Source organism: Oscarella lobularis, chromosome 8, assembly GCF_947507565.1.
Source record: "Oscarella lobularis chromosome 8, ooOscLobu1.1, whole genome shotgun sequence".
Taxonomy (NCBI): Eukaryota; Metazoa; Porifera; class Homoscleromorpha; order Homosclerophorida; family Oscarellidae; genus Oscarella; species Oscarella lobularis.
Genome location: NC_089182.1, coordinates 2,986,209 through 3,008,989, shown reverse-complemented (window position 1 = coordinate 3,008,989; position 22,781 = coordinate 2,986,209). Strand labels below are relative to the sequence as shown.

At 51.0% G+C, this 22,781-nt stretch overlaps 9 protein-coding genes and 1 long non-coding RNA gene across 19 annotated transcripts; 4 read left to right on the top strand and 6 right to left on the bottom strand.

Annotated features, from left to right (window-relative positions):
- The first annotated feature begins 2 nt into the window (after positions 1-2).
- Positions 3-1,937, top strand: LOC136190489 (serine/threonine-protein kinase NIM1-like). Of its 2 annotated transcripts, XM_065978659.1 has the most exons (3): positions 3-293; positions 357-625; positions 969-1,937. In XM_065978659.1, the coding sequence occupies exons 1-3, from the start codon at positions 65-67 to the stop codon at positions 1,743-1,745; spliced, it is 1,275 nt and encodes a 424-aa protein (XP_065834731.1). In that variant the 5' UTR covers positions 3-64; the 3' UTR covers positions 1,746-1,937. The 2 variants fall into 2 exon arrangements, with proteins under 2 accessions (XP_065834731.1, XP_065834730.1); XM_065978658.1 differs by having other exon boundaries at positions 3-625.
- On the bottom strand, positions 1,858-3,651 carry LOC136190499 (solute carrier family 35 member E1-like). The gene is made up of 7 exons (XM_065978683.1): positions 3,325-3,651; positions 3,267-3,271; positions 3,124-3,189; positions 2,921-3,058; positions 2,458-2,592; positions 2,146-2,397; positions 1,858-2,097 (listed from the first exon to the last, which is right to left on the bottom strand). Exons 1-7 carry the CDS (start codon positions 3,644-3,646, stop codon positions 2,014-2,016), a joined length of 1,002 nt encoding a protein of 333 aa, XP_065834755.1. The 5' UTR covers positions 3,647-3,651; the 3' UTR covers positions 1,858-2,013.
- Positions 3,652-4,122: 471 nt separating this feature from the next.
- Positions 4,123-5,017, bottom strand: LOC136190504 (transcription factor SUM-1-like). Its single transcript, XM_065978687.1, has one exon. It carries the CDS (start codon positions 5,008-5,010, stop codon positions 4,270-4,272), a length of 741 nt encoding a protein of 246 aa, XP_065834759.1. The 5' UTR covers positions 5,011-5,017; the 3' UTR covers positions 4,123-4,269.
- Positions 5,018-5,225: 208 nt separating this feature from the next.
- On the bottom strand, positions 5,226-8,260 carry LOC136190486 (ribitol-5-phosphate transferase FKTN-like). Of its 2 annotated transcripts, none has more exons than XM_065978656.1 (7): positions 8,168-8,260; positions 7,850-8,110; positions 7,478-7,791; positions 7,160-7,428; positions 6,976-7,109; positions 6,457-6,581; positions 5,226-5,291 (listed from the first exon to the last, which is right to left on the bottom strand). In XM_065978656.1, exons 1-7 carry the CDS (start codon positions 8,249-8,251, stop codon positions 5,285-5,287), a joined length of 1,194 nt encoding a protein of 397 aa, XP_065834728.1. In that variant the 5' UTR covers positions 8,252-8,260; the 3' UTR covers positions 5,226-5,284. The 2 variants fall into 2 exon arrangements, with proteins under 2 accessions (XP_065834728.1, XP_065834727.1); XM_065978655.1 differs by lacking the exon at positions 5,226-5,291 and adding an exon at positions 5,944-6,392.
- On the top strand, positions 6,465-8,676 carry LOC136190515 (uncharacterized). Its single transcript, XR_010670574.1, has 3 exons — positions 6,465-6,997; positions 7,043-8,156; positions 8,372-8,676. It is a non-coding gene; the product is annotated as an uncharacterized lncRNA (long non-coding RNA).
- LOC136190507 (uncharacterized) lies at positions 8,326-9,077 on the bottom strand. Its single transcript, XM_065978692.1, has 2 exons — positions 8,523-9,077; positions 8,326-8,466 (listed from the first exon to the last, which is right to left on the bottom strand). Exons 1-2 carry the CDS (start codon positions 9,030-9,032, stop codon positions 8,383-8,385), a joined length of 594 nt encoding a protein of 197 aa, XP_065834764.1. The 5' UTR covers positions 9,033-9,077; the 3' UTR covers positions 8,326-8,382.
- On the top strand, positions 9,053-12,634 carry LOC136190491 (mitogen-activated protein kinase 11-like). Of its 3 annotated transcripts, none has more exons than XM_065978664.1 (14): positions 9,053-9,332; positions 9,416-9,545; positions 9,605-9,663; positions 9,722-9,836; positions 9,888-9,917; positions 9,966-10,013; positions 10,078-10,204; positions 10,255-10,326; positions 10,378-10,454; positions 10,517-10,604; positions 10,659-10,768; positions 10,824-10,887; positions 10,945-11,030; positions 11,085-12,634. In XM_065978664.1, the coding sequence occupies exons 1-13, from the start codon at positions 9,157-9,159 to the stop codon at positions 11,013-11,015; spliced, it is 1,167 nt and encodes a 388-aa protein (XP_065834736.1). In that variant the 5' UTR covers positions 9,053-9,156; the 3' UTR covers positions 11,016-11,030; positions 11,085-12,634. The 3 variants fall into 3 exon arrangements, with proteins under 3 accessions (XP_065834736.1, XP_065834735.1, XP_065834733.1); XM_065978663.1 differs by having other exon boundaries at positions 11,080-12,634; XM_065978661.1 differs by having other exon boundaries at positions 10,945-12,634.
- A 558-nt stretch (positions 12,635-13,192) lies between these two features.
- Positions 13,193-16,526, bottom strand: LOC136190479 (3',5'-cyclic-AMP phosphodiesterase 4C-like). Of its 2 annotated transcripts, XM_065978648.1 has the most exons (20): positions 16,203-16,526; positions 16,102-16,148; positions 15,981-16,034; positions 15,686-15,919; positions 15,605-15,627; positions 15,512-15,537; positions 15,378-15,458; positions 15,266-15,317; positions 15,059-15,216; positions 14,903-15,001; positions 14,779-14,847; positions 14,630-14,722; positions 14,458-14,557; positions 14,319-14,398; positions 14,181-14,261; positions 13,976-14,128; positions 13,817-13,921; positions 13,687-13,761; positions 13,372-13,618; positions 13,193-13,341 (listed from the first exon to the last, which is right to left on the bottom strand). In XM_065978648.1, exons 1-20 carry the CDS (start codon positions 16,524-16,526, stop codon positions 13,304-13,306), a joined length of 2,139 nt encoding a protein of 712 aa, XP_065834720.1. In that variant the 3' UTR covers positions 13,193-13,303. The 2 variants fall into 2 exon arrangements, with proteins under 2 accessions (XP_065834720.1, XP_065834719.1); XM_065978647.1 differs by having other exon boundaries at positions 13,193-13,618.
- Positions 16,467-21,136, bottom strand: LOC136190477 (jouberin-like). 5 transcript variants are annotated; one of them, XM_065978644.1, is made up of 26 exons: positions 20,979-21,136; positions 20,671-20,864; positions 20,479-20,614; positions 20,365-20,410; positions 20,094-20,316; positions 19,959-20,046; positions 19,811-19,906; positions 19,636-19,743; positions 19,417-19,566; positions 19,317-19,366; positions 19,201-19,267; positions 18,996-19,142; positions 18,828-18,943; positions 18,604-18,772; positions 18,484-18,544; positions 18,356-18,436; positions 18,262-18,308; positions 18,115-18,209; positions 17,786-18,066; positions 17,617-17,732; positions 17,458-17,563; positions 17,236-17,399; positions 17,113-17,187; positions 16,883-17,045; positions 16,679-16,824; positions 16,467-16,627 (listed from the first exon to the last, which is right to left on the bottom strand). In XM_065978644.1, the coding sequence occupies exons 2-26, from the start codon at positions 20,781-20,783 to the stop codon at positions 16,553-16,555; spliced, it is 2,919 nt and encodes a 972-aa protein (XP_065834716.1). In that variant the 5' UTR covers positions 20,784-20,864; positions 20,979-21,136; the 3' UTR covers positions 16,467-16,552. The 5 variants fall into 5 exon arrangements, 4 of the variants coding, with proteins under 4 accessions (XP_065834716.1, XP_065834713.1, XP_065834714.1 ...); XM_065978641.1 differs by having other exon boundaries at positions 16,467-16,633; positions 20,979-21,133; XM_065978642.1 differs by having other exon boundaries at positions 16,467-16,633; positions 19,201-19,264; positions 20,979-21,133.
- On the top strand, positions 20,930-22,651 carry LOC136190492 (uncharacterized). Its single transcript, XM_065978665.1, has 2 exons — positions 20,930-21,172; positions 21,253-22,651. Exon 2 carries the CDS (start codon positions 21,273-21,275, stop codon positions 22,431-22,433), a length of 1,161 nt encoding a protein of 386 aa, XP_065834737.1. The 5' UTR covers positions 20,930-21,172; positions 21,253-21,272; the 3' UTR covers positions 22,434-22,651.
- The last annotated feature ends 130 nt before the right edge of the window (positions 22,652-22,781 follow it).

Here is a 22,781-nt window from a genome sequence, read left to right as displayed (position 1 = left end):
CGTATATCGAAATTCCCGTATAAGCAATGGCAAGTTTCGTTTGTTTACCCAGCTCGTGATCGATATGGCTTCAACCGATCCACCGCCGCGGCGCGCGTCGACGACGACGAACGGCGGAGAGCGCACGCGAAAGATCAGCGCCTACGAAAAACTCCAGCACGATCTCGAAAACGATCAGCGAACGATTCGCGACATTTCGACGGGCCGTCGGGTCGGGCTCTATCGCGTACGAGGCGAATTAGGCGCCGGAAATTTCTCCCAAGTCAAAATGGGCATTCATTCGCTTACGAAAGGCGAGGGAGTGGGCGCCCCGTTTGGGGGGGAGGGCCCCCCCTTTACCTTCTTTTCTCTCGTAGAACGCGTCGCGATAAAGATATTGGACAAAACGGCGCTGAACGCGCAGACGCGACGCCTCCTCTCGCGCGAGATATCGTCCATGGAACGCCTTCATCACCCAAACATCATACGAATCTACGAAGTCGTCGAAACGCTGACGAAATTGCACATCGTGATGGAGTGCGCCAGCGGCGGCGAGCTCTTCGCTCTCATAACGAAGGAGGGCCGACTGAAGGAGGCGGACGCGAAGCCGATTTTCGCTCAAGTAATCGCCGGCGTTGAACACATGGTAAGAAAAACTCGAACGTGACTGGGTTAGGCCTGAGTAGTCCGGATGCAGAGAAACCTGTCATCTATCTATCTACCTATCTGCTGTTGCTATGTCAGTGAACAGCTGTAACGAGGCAGTTTAGTTCTTGTACTTGTTCGGGGGCTGCAACTCGTCAACATTATAGTTCAGTATTGCACCTTTACTGCGTCATCGAATAATTGTAGCCACACAATAGGAATGTTGACTGGCCCATCTGCCAAGCATCCACATGTATAGGGGAAGGGATCCACTGTAGCTGACTGACCTACGAGGCTTTAGTTTTACTTCTCTGCTTATACCTCTTCTGAAATTTTCTCTTTAGCACGAAAAGGAAATCGTTCATCGCGACCTCAAAGCGGAAAACGTCATGTTCACCAACGACAGCGTCGTCAAAATTTGCGATTTCGGCTTCAGCAAGCAAGCGCGAGCGTCCGACCATCTCGACACGTTCTGCGGCTCGCCGCCGTACGCGGCACCGGAGCTCTTCAAAGACGCTCACTACATGGGACCGGCCGTCGACATATGGGCGTGCGGCGTCATGCTTTTCTTCATGGTCGTCGGCGTAATGCCGTTTCACGCGGAAAACATATCCAAACTAAAGGCGCGAATCATCGACGGCGCATATCGCGTCCCTGACTACGTAACAGCCGCATGTCGAACACTGATCGGGTCTCTCCTAAAAAGCGTGCCGTCGAATCGGGCGACGATTGCGGAGATACGGGGCGCGGCGTGGCTCGACGGCGTGCACTTTCCCGAATCGTTGCCGCCCTATCCCGTTCATCCGCTCGAGACGGACGGCGTCGACTTGGCGACGACGCTCGAAGCGCACGCCGTCTTGGACGACTATGGCATAACGCGCGATCATCTCGAGAAGACGGGACGCGATTCGCGTAACAGCGTAACGGGTACGTATCGGATTGTCATGCATCAGATACATCGGAAGCAGTCGTCTTCCGTCGTGAGCACGGGAATGGGATTGAAGATCGAGGCGATCGCCGACGATGAAACGGCGGAAAAGGCGAAGAAGAAGAAGTCGAAAAAGGGTTCTCCAAAAGGGGGAAGGAAGTTGAGGATTTCTAAAATTTGCGCTATTTTGTGATGAATTCCATCTAAAGAATTTTATTTTATAGCAATGCCTGAGACGTTTGCATTGACCGACCTTTTTTTGTAGACAGTTTGAAGAACGTGTTGGCATGACAAAAATGACGACTTTTTTTTGGAAGATTCTTTTTCTTTTTCGAAGCGTCCACACATAAATAACTTCAAAAAGAAAGAAAAACAAATTCATTCATACTGTATGTACTACGTTACGATTTTCATTTTTCCGTTTGCGACAAAGCGCATCATCTGTGTATAAAGTAGATCTGTCATATAACGGCACCATTTTTGACGACATCATCTCTATTAAACAGAGGCAAAACAGGCGGAGATCTCCTTCCCTCGTACTGAAACTAGGAACGATATCAAACATAACCACCATCCACTGAGAACTGACTGACCTTATTATACAAAAGAGCGCCCAGAACGGCGACGGTCATGCCGGCCACGTTGACTAGCGTAACGGGATTGTGAAGAACGGCTATCGACACCGCTATGACGACGATTCGTTTCACGTTATTCGCGACGGCATAGCTGAGCGACGTGACGGAAGCGAGAACGGTGAACGCGACGACATTTTGAAAAAAATTCAACGCGCCCGAAAGGAAAAGTGTGAAGAGAAACGTCGAGCAGACGGGATTCTGGAAGGAACTCTGAAAAGAAGACGGGAGACGATCTCGAGTGGCGAGGAAAAAAAGAGTTGGACAACGTACGCCATAATCGCACTGCGATTTCGTCGCAGCCGAGCCCGACTCGCTCCACAGCCAAAAGGGAAAGACAAAGAGAACGGCCAATTGAGTCAGTCTGAGAAGGAGGTGGAAGCGATGAATGTCCGAATCGATTAGAATCTGAAGAGAAGACCGCGCCTACTTAGTCGCACATATCGCGCGCTGTGATAAATTGCCTCTTAGAGATCGGATCTTAAAAGGGAATAATTAAAACCGCTGTCAAGACGAGCGCGGCTCGAACGCTTCCTAAAGAGCGAAAACGGTCCGTCGATCATGGCAAATCCGCTTTGCGGCACGTCAACGCGAATCCAATATCCGTGTCACACTCCCTATCAAGGCCACGCCCGAACTAATACTAGGGAAGTTTAGCGGTCGCACAATAAACGAGAAGCCTTATTTGTTTGTACCCCCCTCCGATCTCCCCCCTTGTATCACTATGAGCACTTACTTTCTTAGAAAAGACGCTTTGAAAGGCGAGAAAGAATCCGCAGAGAAGAGCGCTGATCAGTCCGATGGAGTCGAACGAGAGTTCGGTGATCGTTGCGAGCATGACGCCGGCGACGATGGGCACGAGCGAGAGATAGACCTTCGCGAGGAGAAAAAAAGAGTGTGCGTTGTGCGTTTCGACGTTCTAGAGTTGTGCTCGCTCACTTTCCATCCGGGTCTCTCCTTCAGAATGATTCGCGAGAGAACGACGGTGAAGAAGGGAAGCAGAGCCTTTTTTTTTATAGGAAACAAAAAAAACGCGTTGCCGTGTGCTGACTCTTCCCCGAAACGCATAGTTTCAATGTTACCTTAACTAAAAAACGCGAGTCAGAGAGCGAGAAAAAGAGCGATGGTATCTCGTCGCACCTGTGTGAGCATAGGACACGGATACTCTCGATACGCTTATATTCGACATCGTTGTCACCATGAGCTTGACGAGCGCGAGCGGTGCGAGCTTTCTCGCGTAGAACGACGTCGACGCGAGACTCGACGACGCGGGTATGCGCCATAGTCGAAGGAGAATATTGACGTAGACCGCGTTCGAGACGAGTTGGGCGAGCGAGACGGTGATCGGTAGGCCGTGGGCTTTGAAGAAGGTCTTGTTCGTCACGTTGGCGCTCGAACTGATGAGGTACCAGAAGAGGCAAAGGGACGAGATGCGAATGATCTCGTCACGTCTTGCCGTCATCGCGAGAGTGCATGACGTTTCGATATCAACGCGTGGCACGCGAAGCGCGGGGTGTTGGTACAAATTTGGCGCGAATAGACAGCCGCTTTGGAACGCTTTATTAAATTGTGTTTGACAAGAGACAAGTCGACTGATTGGCAGCTGGGAATCAACATCGTTGCTTCCTCGCTAAACCAAAATTGATGGGTGCGTGTAAGGCTAATGAGGGGAGCAGCACGATGACTCAATCAGAAAGGTTTATCAACAACGTGACGCACTTTGAATTTTCGGCATATATGTGCACATTAAACGACATCTGTAGCGCAAACGGGCATCGATCGTTCTGATACGATCGGACTAACGAGAGTCACAAGTTCCAATTGGCAAGAAGGCGCGGGCGGATCATCGCATCCGGTCTTCTACGACCAATTATATATTTCAAACGATTCGAATGCAGCCTCCTTAAGATCGCTATGGAATTCCAAACAAAAACCGAATGACGCAATTCGACGACACATTCCAACTTTAGAGATATCTAAAATACCACAGGAAAAGCCCTCGTGTCCACTCTGGGAAAGGGCAACACGAAAACATAGCTACAGTGTCCATGCATGCAATTTTTCTATATCAAAAAAATCGAGTTTTTAGGTGTACGAATAGGTCGACGAAAGACCGCCGTAAAAGCTCGGCGTCCGATCCCACGATCCCGTCGCTCCCGTCGGCCCCGCCCCCGCCTGAATCACGTTCGACGAATTCGACTCGGCGGCGTAGTATTCGGGCCATATGTCGCGAAGGGACGGCGACGACGCGAAGTCGGCGAGACTGTGTTGAAACGACGGAAAAGCGGCGGGAGTAGCGGCGGAAAAAGTCGTAGTACGATGATACGGCGGAGGTGGAGGCGGAGGCGGAGGCGGCGGCCCACATTTAAAATCGACGGGACCAAAATCGTCGGTGCCGTCCGTGCCGTCGGTGGCGTACATGCAATCGGACTGAGCGTCGCTCGGCGACGAGGGCATCGACGAATCGGCGTCGTGCAATAGACGCTTGAGCGAGTCGATGTAGTTGATTGCCGAGCGTAGGGTCTTGATTTTCGATAGGCATTGGTCGTTCGGCGGGGAGACGTTCGACTCTTGGAGCTTTGCTTCGAGCTGAGTGAAAGCGCCGTTGATGCGTCCGACGCGCTTGCGTTCGCGCGCGTTCGCCGCTTTTCTTTGCATCAGTCGTCGCTGTTGCTTCTTGACGAGGTATTCCTGATGAAACTTTTGAAGGAATTCGTGATCGGGTGGTAGAGGTTGGGGCGGCGAAGATTTTGTCGTCGTTGTCGAGTGGAGTCGCTTTCGGCTTCGACTCGAATTATCTTTCGTTGGCGCGTGTGCCGTAGCCATGGACAGACGAGAGCGTGGGAGAACCGAGACTGATTCGAGAGTCCGGTCCGCGGTTGTATTTATTCAGTGGCTTGCAGTGTCGAATATGCACGTGCGTAGGCGGAGTCGGCGTACGAAGAACGACCGCAACTTCACCGAATTAGCTCCAATCAATGTTGAGTCCGTAACGAGAGCGTAGACAAACATTGTTTGGCTAAAGTCGCGCAACTAGACCTGCCCACTCGAAAGCCACGACTTGCAGCTGACCGGGCCCCCGACAGATTCCCAGGCTTCGTCAAGAGCTAGACAAAAGCGCTTCAGCGTTGATTAATTGCGGTTAATTTCCGCCCGTCGTGGTGGCACGACCCCCTAAATGGTCGAAGGTGCAAACAACCCCACTGCAAAAATGGTAAATAGACTCTCAGTCTTCGGCACGTTCGCTTGCCTAATGAGCACGACACGCCCGCGTCGAATTGGCCCCGACGTCATACGCCAAGACGAAAACCATGCATGCACCGAATCGCGAATCTTAAATCTATTAGGGCATGGCCGCCGCAAATCCGCAAGTTAACGATAACGCGGCGTTGCGGATATTCGACGGCCCCCGCGTCGCCGATCCTCGGACGTTGGATCATCGGGATCCCAACGAGTTCGAGGCTCGGCGCGACCGCAGAAGAGGAAGGGAGAAGCAATATATAGAATACGGGGACGGTCAACCGTGGTTCCGGAAGTTGATGCTTCAATTTGCCTCAGGGGAGGCGGAGAAAGCGTGCATGCTGATTTTCGAATCGCAATGACGCACTCGATCGCGAGATTGGCAAGCCAACGATAGTTTGAGAAACGGCAGACGATAAACAAAGCGACCGCCTTCGAGGCGCGTTCGACGCGCTCGAAGTTTCGCGTGCAGGAACGCGCCTCCGGGGCGTGGCAATTAGCGAAGCTCTGTCGTAACGACAGAAAAATTGAGACATTCGTGAGAACGGAAACAGCGACAAATATAGGACATTTTTATGAGCGTGAGAACCGCGAAAGGGGGGGGAAGGTAATGTATAGACTTGTCTCAATACAGTTTCGAAAGTTTGACAGCCCCCCATGTGGACCCCGCGCGCGCGTCGCGGCGAGTCACGCGCAGCTGTCACGCGCGCGCGCGCCGCACGTCGTCGCGAGAGAGACGTTCCCAATTCTCTCACACGTACACCTGTATGACCTGCGGCCATTCCATAGGATCCCAAACACCGTTTTCGCGCACGTTATTCGGACTCGACTTCCAATCCCAATTGCGAACGGGCTCGTGCCAATTGGGACCGTAATTAGCTTCGACGTACGACAAAGTTTGACAGGGAACGCGTAGGAGTATTCCGACTAATTCCGCCCAACAAAGGGAGAATTTTGGAAAGGTGTACCTAATGGGTGCAGGGGAGGACTACAGGAAGAGGGAGGGGACGCCGGAGGGGTAGGACACCATACTTGAATTTTTTGCCCGATTTCGCCTGAGTTCCGCCATTCCACACGTGGTCCGACTCTTCGTAGAAAAAGAAGAGATCCAATTTGACGCCGAAACGCACGAACGACAACTCGAAGCTATCCGATACCTAAAGCATGCAATGTTTATTTACGAATGCTGTACAGTCTAACGCAGTCGCAGTCTACGAAGTAGGACTGCTGGGGGGTACACAGGAAGTATAGTTTGTCTAAACACAAAGGTCGCGCACCCGAACAACGATTTCTAGAAACGAATTGGTTTCAGAAACGATGATCTTCGGCGAAGGGGAACTCGTACTGACCAACGTAGCGGTTATCATGTTAGCGGAACGGTTACCATGTTAGTGTAGTCACTTAGCCACAGACCCCCCGATTAGTTGTACCACACTGTAGTCACGGGAACAGAACTACTGTAGTACCTATTCTACGTATTGTTGTTATGAACAAATATAGAACAAGGAGTCGGCTGAGACCCTATGACTCGTTCGCTTTGTGGGCTCTTACCTTTCCGAAAACGTGCTTCAGGGTAAAACCGCGATTGATCATCGCTTGCGTTAAACGGCTTTGATAGTCTCGAATGAAAACACCGAAATCGACGTCTTTACCGTACGGAATGACGCCGCACTGGCGGAACCAGCCTAGACGCGAGAAGATAGGGACGTCCCGTTGGGAAAGTATCGATCCTCACCGAGACACGTGCCGCTGCTCAGCCAAAACGGAATACCGATGTCGTTCAGAACGGTTTTTCCAAGTCTGATTATTTCTTTTGCTTGTTCGAGATAGGCGATGTCGTCGGCGCTGAGATCGACGCCGGCGGAGTTCTTGCTGGCAAATTGACGGGCTCGTTCTGCGCTGCACTCGACGAATTGACTATGCGCCAGCTGAAGAAGAAAGTCGGTTGCGTTGCGAGGAGCCTGTACAAACACGTGTCCAATAGCAACAGAAGCGAAATCAAATCTAAAGGGAAACAAGTTGAACACTCCCCTAGATACCTCAATGGACTCACTTCTGATAGGCTCCCGCTGTCAGTGGAAAATGTCTCGTAACAACGTCGTCACCTTCGCTTGGAATAACGGACGGATGACGTTTATAATGAACAGCAAATTTCGCCAGGTCGGTCGATCCGTGCCAAAGGTAGGCTTCGACTCCTCTCTCGTAGAAAACGACCAGATGAACGGTGACTCGATCGCGCCAGATGAGATAGTGATAAGGAACTGGGTCGGCCTTCGCTATGCCGAACGAGGCCGACAATTTGGGATCCAATCCGGTCACGTTCACGTACCGAAAACCGGCGTCTACGTACGCGTCCAGTAGCAATTTCTACATCGAAACGCTTCTCCTTTTATTTTCTCAAATTTATGACGTCATAAATTTTTACCAATCGGTATTTATCGACGATGGACGATGGCCAGTCGGTTTCCATGACGCCCAACGTGACGCTTTGTCTTTGGCAATACTGATCGACGTTCGTTCTCGACGCGACCCAACCGCGTCGCGTTCTGTGCGCCGCGGGGCTCGTCGACCACAGAGCGATAACGTCCGGATCGACGAGAAAGAGCGCGATGTCGTGCTGTGCTGCGATCGAGGCGAAGTGCGTGGAAAATGCCAGCATTTCGTCGCACAGGCTCGGCTGCGCGTTCTATAGGATGCAAGCGTTCGGTGGACAGAAATTGGGAGTCTTGCAGGTAAAATCTACCGAGTAAAATACATAGGCAAGCTGACAGAAGAGAAATAGGGCCGATATCGCTGCCAAAAGGTAGACAGCGCTTCTCTTTTTCATGGCATTAGCGCACGCACTTCCGAGCCAATACCTATACTGATTGATTTACAATGTAGTGGAGATTTAAATATGCCTACAGTATCAAAACATTTTTTATTCACTGATCTCGTGTGTTGGCAGCTAAAACGCAATCAGTCGGAGTCTGAACTTGACGAGGAGGAAGATGAAGATGACGATGAAGAGTGGAAACCCTCAAAAGCCTTTTTGCTCAGTTTCTGCAGAGATAATGAAACTTTTCTGAAAAAACGCTATTTCAAATCGAACTGCGCACCTTCGCTTTCTTGTGAAATTTTTTCATGTCCTTGAATTCATGTCCAAAACCGTGCCCTTTCTTATGCTTGTGTTCTTTCTTATGCTTATGCTCTTTATGCTTCTTCTTCTTGTGATGACCATGATGACCGGCGGCGGCGTGTGGATCGACGTGAACGGCGACGCCGACTCCAGCAGGGTATCCACCAGGATACCCGCCACCAGGATACCCGCCACCAGGATACCCGCCAGGATACGCGCCTCCAGTCGTCGGCGGGTACACACCGCCGGTCGTTGGAGGCCCTGTAGGAGGCGGAGGGTATCCCGAGGGAGGATAGGCACCTGGATAGCCTGGAACAACTGAAGGATACGCTTCTGGTGGAGCTCCAGGGGGAGGCGGATAGCCAGGATACGCTGCTCCTGCTCCTTGAGGAGGCGGATAGGCACCTGGAGCTCCATACGGTACTCCAGTCGGCGGAGGATAAGCTGGATTCGGCGGTTGACCGTGCGGATCTGGAGGTGGATACGCCATCGCGCGTGTCGATTGCGTTAGCGCTGCGCAAATTCGCGCACTCGATGTAATGACTCTGTAGAGACCTCGAAGTCGACGATCCTGCCGTCCGCTCACCGTTCTGTAACGGACGAGACGAGAAAGGATGCTACATTTAATCTGTGCGATTGGAAGGGGCTTGGAACGATTCAATCGCCACGACGACGACTACGCGAGACGCGGATTCGACGTCCACGAATGCGACAACTGTAGAACGTGGGTTATACGCCGTCAGTACACGCGACCAAAGACCATTGGATGCGGCTCGTACGGCATTGTCTGGTAAGAAAAATAGAAAGAGAGAAACGGCAGTTTGTGATAGCACGCCCCCGCCGGAAGTCTAACCAGCACTTTCCTGTTTCCAGTTCAGCGTATGATACGGAAAGAAAGGAGCAGGTAGTCCTGAAAAAACTGTATCGTGCGTTTCGAACGAAAATCGACGCGCGACGAACGTACCGGGAGCTGATGCTCCTCAAGCACATGAAACATCCCAATGTAGGACGAAAGGGGAATGAAACGCGCGCGCCAGTGACACTATAGTAGGTTTTCTGTAGGTAGTGAGCCTTGTCGACGCATTTAGTCCAGACTCTTCGAAAGGGCAGTTGACGGATATGTGAGCATATAGCCTCTAAGAGACAGCGCTCCTCGCATCTGCTTTTCCTCTCATTTAGTTATTTTGTAACGCACTGGATGCCTTATTCGCTCGAAATCTTTCTTGAGGAACAGCCTCGTTTGTCGCTTGATCTAGTTCACAAAGTAACGTATCAAATACTAAGGGGGCTAAAGGTGAGACAGTTGCGAGAATCCAGAAAATTTCCAGCATCTCTATTTTTCTAGTATATTCATTCTGCTGGGATAATTCATCGAGTAAAAGACAATAGCGATGACGTAGTTGTAGTACACTTGATTCTCTAGGATCTCAAGCCGAACAATGTGATTATTAACGAGGACTATGAAATCAAGGCACGTTCAAAATAGAAATTCTTTTTCAGAGAGAATAGAGTTCATCATACATATGTGCCCCTAGATTATTGATTTTGGGCTTGCTCGTGAGGCCACTCAAGACTCGAAGCTAACGGGCTACGTCACGTCTCGTTTCTATCGTGCTCCCGAAATCATGTTTAATTGGGAAAACTACGGAAACTCTGGAAAACGCAAGGAGACGTTTTATCTCTGCTCAAAACCCAGATGTGTTCTTCCCTAGTTGACGTTTGGTCTGTCGGATGCATAATGGCTCAGATGTTGAGAGGAGAGGCTCTTTTTCCCGGAGAAACAGGTAAAAAGAAACCAAATAATCTTTAGTATTTTTTAGTTAGTGAGTCTTCAGAAATTAATCAAATTGCTCTAATTATTGATTTGCTTGGAACTCCATCGGATGACTTACTAGACACAATTGACGAATCGGTTTATTTGATACGCGCCGGTGTCATTTATCTATACGAAATCTGTATCTTTTGCTCGTGTAGGCTCGCAATTATGTTCTGACTGAGTTCAACAAGGTGGAAGGCAAAGATTTTCGAGTATTTTTCAAAGCCATTCAGAACGATCCAGACGGTTTGTGTCGAGATCATCGACTTGTCTCGGCTAATTGTATATTTTCGCGCGCAGCGCTGGATATATTGAGTAGAATGCTGAAGCTTGATTTACGAGAACGCTGTTCGGCGAGCGAAGCACTTCGCCATCCGTTCTTTTCCAAAGTGTACAAATGTGAAGAACAGGTTAAATGGAAAAGTACAATTAAAACACGCATACCTTACAAACGTTTTTCTCTAGGAAAGAGTCGTTCCGTTCACTGACCCACTAGAGGGTACGGATGCCTCTATAGAAGACTTTAAAGGTGACAAATGTTAGGCCCATGTGTCTTTGTCGTCTCACCATCCGAGTCGCTCTCTAGATATTGTCTATGCACAATTAGAAGATATAAACGCGTCGCACGCAATCGAGAGGCACGGTTGGATGCAGTGAGACAAACAACTGCCGGTTTTTATACGTAGCAAGAATTTGCTTACCCAATAAACAAATCAATCAGTGTAGAGTCAAGGTCAAGTCAGTCCCAAGGGAAAGAGAGATTCCTAGAAAAAATACAGCCACTTGTCCAAGAACGGATCCCAACACCATCGATGTCTCCCGGGATTCCTCGTCCACATCCTATCGTTTCGATCCCAATAGGTCGTGCCCGTTCCGCCTCGCGGCACTCGCCACAACGTCGCTTCGGTCGGCGACCAGCACAGTCGCTCCACGTCGACGTTAACCACAACCGACACGTCGGAATCGTCGGAATCGTCGGAATCGTCGGAATCGTCGGGTTCGGCGGCGGCGGCCGTCAAAGGGCGACAGCGTGCGTGCCTATCTCTTCTCCTTTTAGTATCCGGCGGCGGTTCGCTATTTCGACGCTGTCGCTCGTGCAACGTGCAGGGATGACTGATTTTGATGTAGTCGCGTTCGACGGGACCTTCGCCGTCGCCGCGCGGCGGCCGAAATCTCGGCACCGGTCGCACGATTCCGTAATACGATCGAAAGTTTCCCGGCGGCATTCGCAGGGAAATCCTCGGAAGATACGCGACAGTCGATTGGGGTAGCGGCGGCGGTGGATCGGGTCTCGGAAGCATTCCGAATCCCTTGATGAAGAGCGTACCGGGTTTGGGCATGGAGAGGCGTCGAGGCGGCTTCGGCGGCGGGCGCACGCAACTGTGCGGCTTTCGCGAGAACGAGGGATCTTCGTGGTATTCGTGGGGACGTTGCGACGCGAGCGGCGGAGTCGCCGCCGCTGCCGCCGCCACCGCGGCTAGCGTGAGAGGACGCGCGGGCGGCGGTAGGACCATGGGGAGACGGTAGCCGGCCGGTTGCGGCGGCTTGCGTTTGGGCGACGTCGGTTTCGACGTCGCTTTGAGCGACGGTAGTCCTGTGAGTGGCGGGGCCGGTTGCGGCGCGTGACTGGTCTTGCGTGGCGAACCGAGTTTTCGCGGTGCAGTTTTTGTAGGCGACGCTTTGCGTAGCGTCACTTTCTGCATCAACGTCGGTAAGACGGGCTTCGAGTACTGCTGTGGAAGCGCTGGCGCGGGTGTTCGCGGCGGTGACGAAGGAAGTAATTCGCGCTGTCTGATTATGACTTTCGTTACCGGTTGAGGCCAACAGCTAAGATCGTCGCTTCGCGACGTGTACGTGCCCGAGACGGGAGAGGAGAAGGGAACCAGCGTTGGTTCGGGTTCCCAAGGCGCGTATTTTGATGGAGTGTGACGACTCTTGTACTCCTCCTCCAACTCGAATTTCACTTTCGGCCGTTTTCCTTTCTCGTCGTCCTTCACGGCCTTGAGTTCTTCATCTTCTTCGTCGTCGTCGAATCCTGGTCGCTCGGCCATGCGTTCTCGACGAAGACGACGCTGCGACTGGCGCCGCGAAGACGTCGCCGTGCGCAGATGAGCTAACACGACCCGGTGTCGAGGCGAGTGATTGACATGCTGCCATCAATTATCCTATTAGCAGACACACGATATGCGAACGACAGTTTTTCGTATTTTGCCAGAAAATAATGCAACAACAATTCTAATAGAAGATTCTTGTTTTATCGATGCCCATGCAGCTTTCATTGGTCCGACTTAGACTTTTTCCGTTCGGGTTGATCCAAAACAGAACGCGTTTTTCCCAGGTCTAACTGCGCCGGCGGTCGCGACGGAAGCGGAGGTAATCGGCCGCCTCTCGGAGTCACAGGACCGCCTCCAAAGAGACTCATAGTCAACGGCGCCGGTCCCGTGGGCGGCCCAGTCAATTCGTATGGAGGCGGCGGTGACGGCGGCTGCGACGCCTGCAACGCCTGCAAATGCAGAGGCAACGAACGACGACGCGTCTTCGATCGTGGTGGCTCCGCGGTTGGTCTCAGAAGGGGCGGAAGGTGCAACGGCGGTCGGTGTAGCTCTAACCCGAGTGGAAATTCTTCTTGTGGCGAGGATTGCGGCGGCGGAGGAACGTCCGGCACCGATCCTTTGCGCCGCTCTAGAACTTTCCAGTATTCTTCCGAGTCGTCGTAGAGATCTTGTTCTTCGGCCATGTTCGGTTTGCGAATGAATTAAGCGCGAGTGGCGTCCGATTGTCAACACGGGATACAGCGGATGTCTGGCACCTGCCAATCATGTCGTTAGATCAACTCGTTTCCATGGTGATTTATTTTCATCTCAAAGTCAACAGACCCCAAAAAAAACAGTAACGCAACGTCAACTCAATTGACAAAAAACGGTTCGCATAGAGAATGTTCCAGACTACTCAGCCGGCTTTTCATCAGCTGGCTTTGCTTCAGGTGGCTTTTCATCAGCCGGCTTTGCTTCAGGTGGCTTTTCATCAGCTGGCTTTGCTTCAGGTGGCTTTTCATCAGCCGGCTTTGCTTCAGGTGGCTTTTCGTCATCCGGCTTTTCAGGGGGTGCTATCTCGAACCATTTTGCCAAATTGTTATATACAGTCTGCACTGCGTCGTCAATTGGCAACTTTTCGCCTTTCGGCGGCACCGTCCCAAGGGGTTCAATTATTTTGGCCAACTGGGCCCAAAATGGATACACGCAGATGTTCAAAAACATACGCTGAGAAAAAACGCGGTTAATCAATCAATCAATCTATCTATCAATCAGTTGATACGCCCTCCACTTACCTGTGTTACTGCCGGATTTGCCTCTCTGTTCATAATGGAAGTCAGCTGAAGCCCTCTCTTTTTTTCCTCGTCTCCCTGTGAAAAGAAAACATGAAAAGAAAGAAAAGATACCTTAAACTGCAAAGCATACTTGATTGAAGAACTCTTCGGTTATCGCCTCCTTCCACTTGTCGGCAATGTAGAATAGGCGTCCCGGGTTGCTGACATCGGCGGAATTGAGAATGCTCTTCATCAACTAGGCAGAAAAAAAATCTCATCTTTACCCCACCTCCTTTTACATTTTGTTTACATTCACGCGATGTCTCTGTTTCTTCCACACGGGATCCTTTTCTACATCCACCTTGCCCTCAGGTCGTGTCGCATCCTGATCTGCCTTGACGAGACAGCAGAGTGAAGCCAGGCGAGAGGCAACACGTCCGCCGCTGATGTCAGTGCCAAGGACCTGAAGAAGAAGTTGTATAAGAAAACACATAATGATCATATTGGCGCCTTACCAGTCTAGAGACCAATTTCTCGAATCGTGCTTGCGTTTTGTCGAAAGTGGTCCCACTCAGTAAATTGTAGTCCTCAGACCTCTGAAGCGACATACAGGCTGAAAAACAAAGAAAAGGCGATATATTTTCTCTTCTTACCCAAAGGGTTTTGAACGCCAGCTTCACGTGATGATGCTCGAGGCTGCGAACGCCGTGATACATCACGGCAATAGGATCCTCTGGAATGAGACGTGTGCGTACACACACACACAAAGAGACGAAAGAAAGAAAAACGTACGTATTAGCCACAAGAACTCGTTAGTGAAACCAGGATGATCGACGTCGTGAACGGCGGCGGCAAATAGAAGAGCGAATGTTTCATCCAGCGAGAGAATTTGCTTGAAAAAAAAAAGAAAATCGTTTCATCTCCCTCCCAAGGCGAGAGCGGCTTCCCTCCCCTCTCAGCATACCCTCACTCTGGCCGCACTCAGCAAAAAGTTTGTCGCTTGAACGACGTCAGCCGCGTGAAGGCAGTTGTGATAGGGATTGTCGTTGTACATTGCCTAGAAGGAAAAAAAGAGTACCGGTATTTGATATGTGTATATGATGGAACACGCACCTCTATTTCGCAGAAGTATCTCACAGCAACGGACTCTCTAATGTGAAGTTGATTGTACAAGTCCCAATGCTAATAATCAACAGACCCAATCAGACGCCAATGCCCCATTATTTGAAATTGTTACGCAAAAAGTGAAGTGGCACATGGAGACAAGCGGATGAGAACCGCAAACGTCCTTAAACGAGAATGCGTCAAAATCCCACGTCACCAAATTGTCGACCATCTAGATAAAAACGATTAACATTTAATTTTAAAAAAATGAGCAATTTTGAATAAGCACCTCGTCCAAACGCTTGGGATCCACCACCTTTCTCAAGCCCGGCACAAAGTGCTTACGATTGGCCAGATCCTGTTTGCTGGCGGGATTTTCCGTTTCCGGGTCATACTTCAAAGGCAGAATATCGACTCCCATTGCGGGTTGCTCAATGTCGAGTTCAGCTATAGCCAAAGCTCACCGTCAACAAAACAGATCGCACTGACTGAATACCTGATATTTTGACGCCACATTGCTCTTGTTCCTCCATGACCTGCTGTTCTATCTAAAAAAAAAGATTATAATGTATCGTCCCCCTTGCCTTCTCCTCGATCTTGTTATTCACAATGTCTCTGTCATTGTTAAGGATGACCCTCTCCAGCTCCGCCTTGCATCGCGAAACGGAATCGAGAATCGGTGTGCACAACTAGACGGAAGTCATTGAGCGCGAGAAAAGGAAAAAACGCCGTTCTCACGTACCGTTCCACAGGCGTCCACCAAAGACTCTAGAAAAAGAAAAAGACGAAGAACACATTAGAGCGCGCGAACGTATACACGCAGGTGTCAACTCACGCTTCGTAGCCTCATCGCCGCCGCTAAAAAAAGCAAAAATAGACTTCCCCCCACCAATCAATCAATCAATCGTTTACGCACGGCTTCGACAGCGTGACTAATTGTTCGATGCTCCTTTCGGCTATGGCGAGACTCTCGAAAACCGTCGGATCCTTTTCCGCGGGAAAGGACGGCGCCGACGCCGATGCCACCGGCGTTCCTGCCTGCGACGTCGACGCGGCCGTTCCTGCGGCCGACGCCGCCCGCGACGACGCGGACGTCGCCCGCGACGACGCGGCCGACACCGCCGTCGACGATGCCACTGAGTCGCTCGGTCTTTTTTTAGAAATACGGTCTGTAGCGCAACGAGAATTTCGTTCTCGATCGATTTTTTTACCGTGCATACAACGACAACGTCAAGTCGACGAAGGACGGGCGACGTTCAGAGCGACTATAGACACAGAAAGAAAATTTTCGTCCGACGATACTCACTCGCAGTTCGTTTTTTTTTTCCTTACGGAGCGACGTAAAAAGGTCCCATATCTGCTATCGACGCCGATTTTCTCTACGGGGGGAGAAAGAGAGTCGTTCTCGCGTGTACGTCGTTGCGTCGTCGCACCTTGGGCGTTCCCTTCGGTTGCTCCATGATCGGCACGAGAGGCGAGAGGACGCTGTGGTGAGTTTGTCGCAATTCGAGGGGTTTTATGGCGGGGAGGGAGGAGGAGCGGAGCCGTTGTGATTGGTTCTTTGGCGACGGCGACGGGCCGTCGCCGACGTCGCGTGGTGATGCTTGACGGGTAGCCGTTTTTGTCCGTATATGGAATTGCTGGGCGGTCACGTAGAGCAATACGATCGCGAGAAGAAACCAAGGTGCTGACGCTGATAGATCTGGCAAGGACCAAAGTCCTATCTTATAACGCCGCACGCTAGACGCCACGTGCATCTACACGTGACGAACAAGTGCCAATTCTAATTAGTCGCCGCATTAATTTTTCGTCGCTTCTTCTTCTTCCTCCTGCTCTTCTCCTCACTAATATCCACCGACTTGCTCTACAAAATACTAAGTTCCTTTTCAATGTAACACGATTCCAGTACCTCCTCTTTTTCAGTCGAAAAAGGAGCAGGCGACGGCGGAATCGGCGACGTGGCCAACGGCACGCCAAACAGCGGAATCCCTATCCCTGATCTTTCGCGCGTCTCTTGCAACTCCTCCGCTTCCGACACCATGTCAGCGACAACGTCTACATGTCCACACGCCCCTTCTACGTATCAATTCATCAAATGACGCGTGTAGGTTACCGTAGGGAGCGATGTAGTTCGTCGGCACGTATCCCTGTTTCCCGTCGCCCGCCTGCGCTACCCACCAATTGTCGCTCTCCTTATGAACGATAGCCAAAACGTCGCCACTTGCAAACGACAGTTCGTCTCCGCGTGCAGACTTGTAGTCGTATAGAGCGCGACACTTGAAACAAAAGCTGCAGGATTACACTTCCTGTCCCCTCCCCCCCCCCCCCCCCCCCCCCCCATACGTATTCTGACGGCGGCGGGCTTCTCACTCGCGGCGGAATCGTCCCTGTTAGGCTCGACTGCCAAGTCACAGTAAGCTGTGAAAAGATCATTTTTTTTTCCACCTACGTGCTTGGCACACGTACCGGATTTCTTTCCGTCGTCGCGTCGGACGCGCCGCTTCTCTGGTGACGTCGTCGCAGCGATCCCGTCGCTGCCAGCTGAGCCGCCAGCTTCCAGCTGGGAAGAGTGTGAGGCGACACGGTCGTCTGTCGCAGTTCGTCGTCGTCGTCGTCGTGCGTGCCGCTCACTGGGGCGCCGGGAAAATGAGTAGAATAAAAAGAGAAGAAAGCGTACGTCGCACGAACCGGATTTGAACGACGGTTGCCACGGATCTTTCAACAGCGACGTCGTCTCGAAATCGTGAGTACGACGCGAGATCGTCGTCGTCGTCTCTCTGGCTGTCCTGCTCGTCTAAAAAAAAAGAGAAATTTTTCTTTTCTATATAAAAATCATTCGTTTTTTACCTGAAGTGCAGCGGAAAGGCGACGACTGACGCGCTCCACTAGGACTCTCTGGTTCACCGCATCGGCCATGGAACGCGACGTCGTCGAAGGCGGCGGCGGCGATCTCAAATCAGCGACTAAGATAAACGCAACTCCCCCGCTATTCGCTCCCCTCTTTTTTTCCTAGTACCATTTTCTGTAGGAACGAATTTGTAGATGACAATCGGTTGATTGTCGCCGAACGAGCAAAAAGCGACGATGTGATCGTGCGGATGAAAAGCGACGTCGGCGACGGGACGACCGAACGGCAGATCGGCGTAGACGGCGACGCGATCGCCGGAATCCGAATTCCACACGTAAACGCGCCCGTCCTCCGAACCGGCCATTACAAACGAGCCGCATTGGCTGACGGCGCAGTGAAGACGCTCGCGAAAGTTCGTCGCGCCGACGCAGCGATTCACGACGGCATTGCTAAACGGTACGACTATTTTTTTGCGCGGGGGAGTATAGTAAGCGTACATTCGTAAGTCGTATATTCGGACTGTATTGTCGCGAGAATATACGCAAAGGCGTCTCGCGTTCGGATGAAGGACGATCTGATTGATGGCTACTCCCTACAGGGGGGGATATTCATTTCTAGAAGCAAAGAGGGGGAATGTAGATTACGTGGATTTCTGGATCTTTGATTCGTTGCAGTGCCGTCCAATGATGAACTGATATAGATGATGTAAAAGAATAAAACACTAGTAGATCATCGTACCATCCGTTGTTTCCTCTTGACTCGTATCCGTTTTCCACATGATTATCATTCCCGTGCTGTCACCAGAAAACATCTTTATTCCTAAGGACACAGAGTGAAATGAATGCACACAGTCCTGCGTAATATACCGTGAGCGTCAAATACGATGCTGTTGATCAGACCCCGATGACCGTCCATCTCTCTTAGTAACTACAAACGAAAGAAATTCTCGCTAACGACAAATCGAATAAAAGAAAAAAAAACCCGACTCGTCCGTTCTTCTCCGGCGTCTCGGTCGACCACGCGCGTATCGTGTGATCGTAGCCGCCCGTGACGACGAGCCACGGCGCCGACGGATGATACTGGGCGGCGTAGACGAAGCAAGGATGAGGTAGAACTTGCACGGGACTCGAACGCAATGACTTGACATCCCACACGCTTTCCAAGCAAAATTTAGAGAAAAAATCCATTTTTTCTTTAGTTCTCTTCTTACTTCACCGTGCCGTCAGATGAAGCGGAAATCAATTCCCTGTCTTCCGACGACCAAGAGACGTCGTAAATGAGATTATGATGACCGGAGAGTTGACCTTTCAAGTCGCCCGAAGGAATCTGATACAATACTGGATGCATTAGAAAGAGAAATCGGGCATTGGGGATTGACCTCATATATCATGATAGGAAAACTGGCAAGATCGCTGTCGCCACAGGCGGCAGCTAGACTCCGGCCATCGTGCGAAAACGTAATCGCCAGACAGCCCCGTTTGCCGGCTGGTAGAGAATGCATAAGACGATTAGGAATTCGACATGTCTAAAAAAGAAAAAAAAAAGAACAGAGCCTCTGATGAATTATCACGATAACTGTCTACCTGTCCAGGCAATCGACTCCACATTGGGGGTTTCTGACGAATTGAAGCAGCAGCAGCAGCACTACTGCTAATCAAATAAATAGAACAATAGTAATTGGAAATTTGCTCGTTGGTACCCCAGTGTTCTCGTCTTATCAAGCTCTTCGAATGTCTGCTCGCCTCTCTCCTGGGGAAAGAAACACGGTTACTATTCAATACGACGACGAAATTTCCTACTTCTTCCGTGGGTAATAGAGAGCGGAGGTGACTGGGCCTTTGGGCGGCGTGCGCCGTCAATTGTCCCGCGGCCATGCGGCGAGGAGTCACGTGAAGGGTCGACGGATACGACACGCGAGGACAGCGCGACGACGAGTAGATGTGAAAAATCTGGAGAGACGAAAAACGATGGAAGAGGAAGAGAAGATCTCGGGGGCGCGCGGCGAGATTCTCGCGCACCTCGACGGCATCCGGAAGCACGTCGCCAATTTGAGTTCGAGTGGGATAGTGAAACAGTTGAAGGCGAAGACGCTTTTCACAATTCGGTTCATTTGACGAACCGCGTAACTAAGCAAAGAAACCAAGGCTACTTGACCAAAACATTCACTATATATTAATTAATTAATTAATATACCTTTAGAAATGCCCAGGCAATGCGGTGCCATCCCTTATACGTTCTCTTGCCCGTCCACTTGTGATCCGTCATTTTCATTCCAAGGAAGTCTAAAATCTACATCCTTCGATTGGCTTACAGTGTAACAAGATGAAATTCATCGTCTTACCTCAAAAAATAAAATAACGTCATTGGCTAAAAAATGGGAGAAATCTTCATTGAAGACGAGAGTCTCTTCCCAACAAGGAACAAGAGTTCTTCAACCAAAAAAATTAGCAAAACATAGACAAACAATTATCTATACCTATTCTCTCTAATGCTAAACGGTTGTGACAATACGGGCATGACGTAATCAACGCTCGCGTTGTCCTTCTCGAAGTATGACGTCACTTGACGAGAGGCGTGGAGTTTTTTCACGTGACATCCGGATGTTGCGTCGATTATGTGAACTCGGACGACCGGATGCGAAATGTGAATATTTGGCTTCAGCCGATCGGCGCTGTGAATTGTAACAGAAAGAACGAAGCCTGAAAAAATATTTAATTAAACCAGACTTTTAATTTGTGTGTGCCTACTTTCGTCATCGCGATAATTTTTCGATTTTTTGACCCGTCTTCTCTGCTAGTACAGTACACGTCCGTTTATAAGGAAAAAAAGGCGCGAATAAATTTCTCTACGCGAACACGCACTTCTTCGTCGCGTGGCAACTCCTGATCGTTTCCCGTCTCCGTTGCGGCGTCGTCCGCCTGTTGTCCGTGCCCAGGCGCGTTTTCTGCAAACCCGCTGTCCACCTGTGACGAAAGAACGTCGTCCGGTTGCTTTCGTCTAAAAAGCGGACCGATTTCGTACGGATTCGTGTCGAAAATTCGATCGGCTTTCACCTGTTTGGCTTTTCGCGTCGTTTTTTTCGTTTCTTTGGAACGGCGGTCGAGTGGGCTTGGGTTTCTATATCGCCTCCGTCGTCTCGGAAAGATCTCGGCGCAGTTTCGGTCATATTTCAAGGTTTTCGAACGGTCGACCTGCGCATCATTGTAGCTTGGTGACGTCTGACTCGTTATACCGCCCGGATCAAATACTAGTAAGAAACAACGTAACAGGGTAATCCCCTCTGACATCACGCACTATAAATAAAAGTTGCAACTGGAGCGAGAGCACAGATACAAGAACCCGCGGCCTTCTAAACACGCACCTCCAATTCGTCAAAAAACGCGTCCCAAAATCGGTGCCCGACAGCCGAACGACGTCGCCGTTCCAAACCGAACGTAGGAAGTACGAGTGGGCGCGGCGAGAACACGCCCGAACGTGCACGAGCGCTGGACCGAACAAAAAAGAGCAAAGCGACGCGAGCGTCCTAAAAAAGCCAAAAACCCGCTCAAAAACGAGGTAAAATTCCTGCTTACAAACGCACGCGAGTCCCCGATACGTCGAACGCCTCTTTGTACGTATGAATATGCGCTTTGTAGCACCCCCCGAACCAACTTCAATGGATGATCCCTTTGATCTTCCGTCGACGGCACTCCTCTGCGATCTGTACGGCAACGGCACGTACGACGCCGTCAGGTTCGTTCAATTTGACTCCCGATCGAACGACGACGAGAACGATCAACGGTCACATGCTGCCGTCATCGTTGCCGTGCCGTCGTCGAATGGCGAAGAAATTCACAAAATCGAACGCAACGACGGCAACGACGACGACGATGGAGATCTTCTGCCTCGACTTGTAGTGGACTCCGTGCCCAAAGCCAAGCATCTCAACATATCGAGTCGAATCCTGTATCCCGTCCGTCGACTCGACAAAGGGGGCAGCCAGGGCGGGAGTGCCGCGTGCACGTACGCGGTTGGGCGCATAACGCACAAGGACTATAAACCCGTTCGAGTCGAAGTCACATTTGCCGAGGGACGACGAGTGGAGCGATTCGATCAGGCCGAGGTGCGTCCGTTTATCACGCCGTGGTCGTGGATCGAAACGCGTCGTCGTCATCGTCGTCTCGTGCCGCGCGATTCCGTCGAAGCGTCGTCGTCATCGTCGTCGCGACCGGGAGTCGACGTCGTTGCAAAGGGTCGAGTCGGTAAGTCGGTGCGATTTCGAAAAGGCGAACTGCGATCGACGGCGACGGGCGAAGTCCAGAAATACAACGGCAAGCAGTGGCGCAGAATTTGCGCCGAGCCGAAATGCTGGAAGGAAGTCCAAAAGTTCGGCTTCTGTTCTCGTCATATGGAGGAGAACCTCAAGGTGACGAAAAGCGGAAAGAAAAAGAAACAGAATTCCGATGCGACGACGACGACGGTGGCGGCGGCGACGGAAGCCTCAAAGGAGTCGGCCTCGGCGGCACCCCCAAGGAGTGAGGCGGAGCTTGAGGTTGCCATGGCAATGTCAATGCTGGAGCGACCCGTTGTCCTTCACGGCCCAAGTAGCGTCGGAAGTTTGATACCGACGGCACCACCGTCGGCAGCCGACGCGTCCGATAGAGAATCGGTGGGCGTGTCGGAATGCGGCGGAGGATTGCGCGTGCCGTCTCCCGTTGCAAGAAACGTCGATTCGTTTGGAGTAGGAACGCCGCCTTGTACGCCGTTACAGCCCATGCCGCCGTATTACTGGTTCTCGCCTCATTCCTTCATCTGGTGCAGTCCGTATAACTATTAGATTGCAATAAGGTGATTCTGCCTGAGTCCGAGCCTAAGCGTCGTTGTCGCTTGACGTTCGAAGACCTCGTTTGCCCTTTTTCCGCTTTGTAGTTTCGGTACAGTACATGCGCGCGCAGCTACTAGTAGATTACATAGGTATTAAAACTCGAAGGAATGTGACTTATTACGATAAATCTTTGAATAAAGTACATGTGTTGGTTTGCTGTTCAAACAAGAGCAAGGAGTGATCTGTACCAAAATGGTTTTCTTACTGCAGCCCATGCAGTCTCCGTGCCCAATTGCACGACTCCTATGTTTGGTGCATGTTTTTACTGTAGGGGCACACTTTTGAGGTTCAAAAGACGAA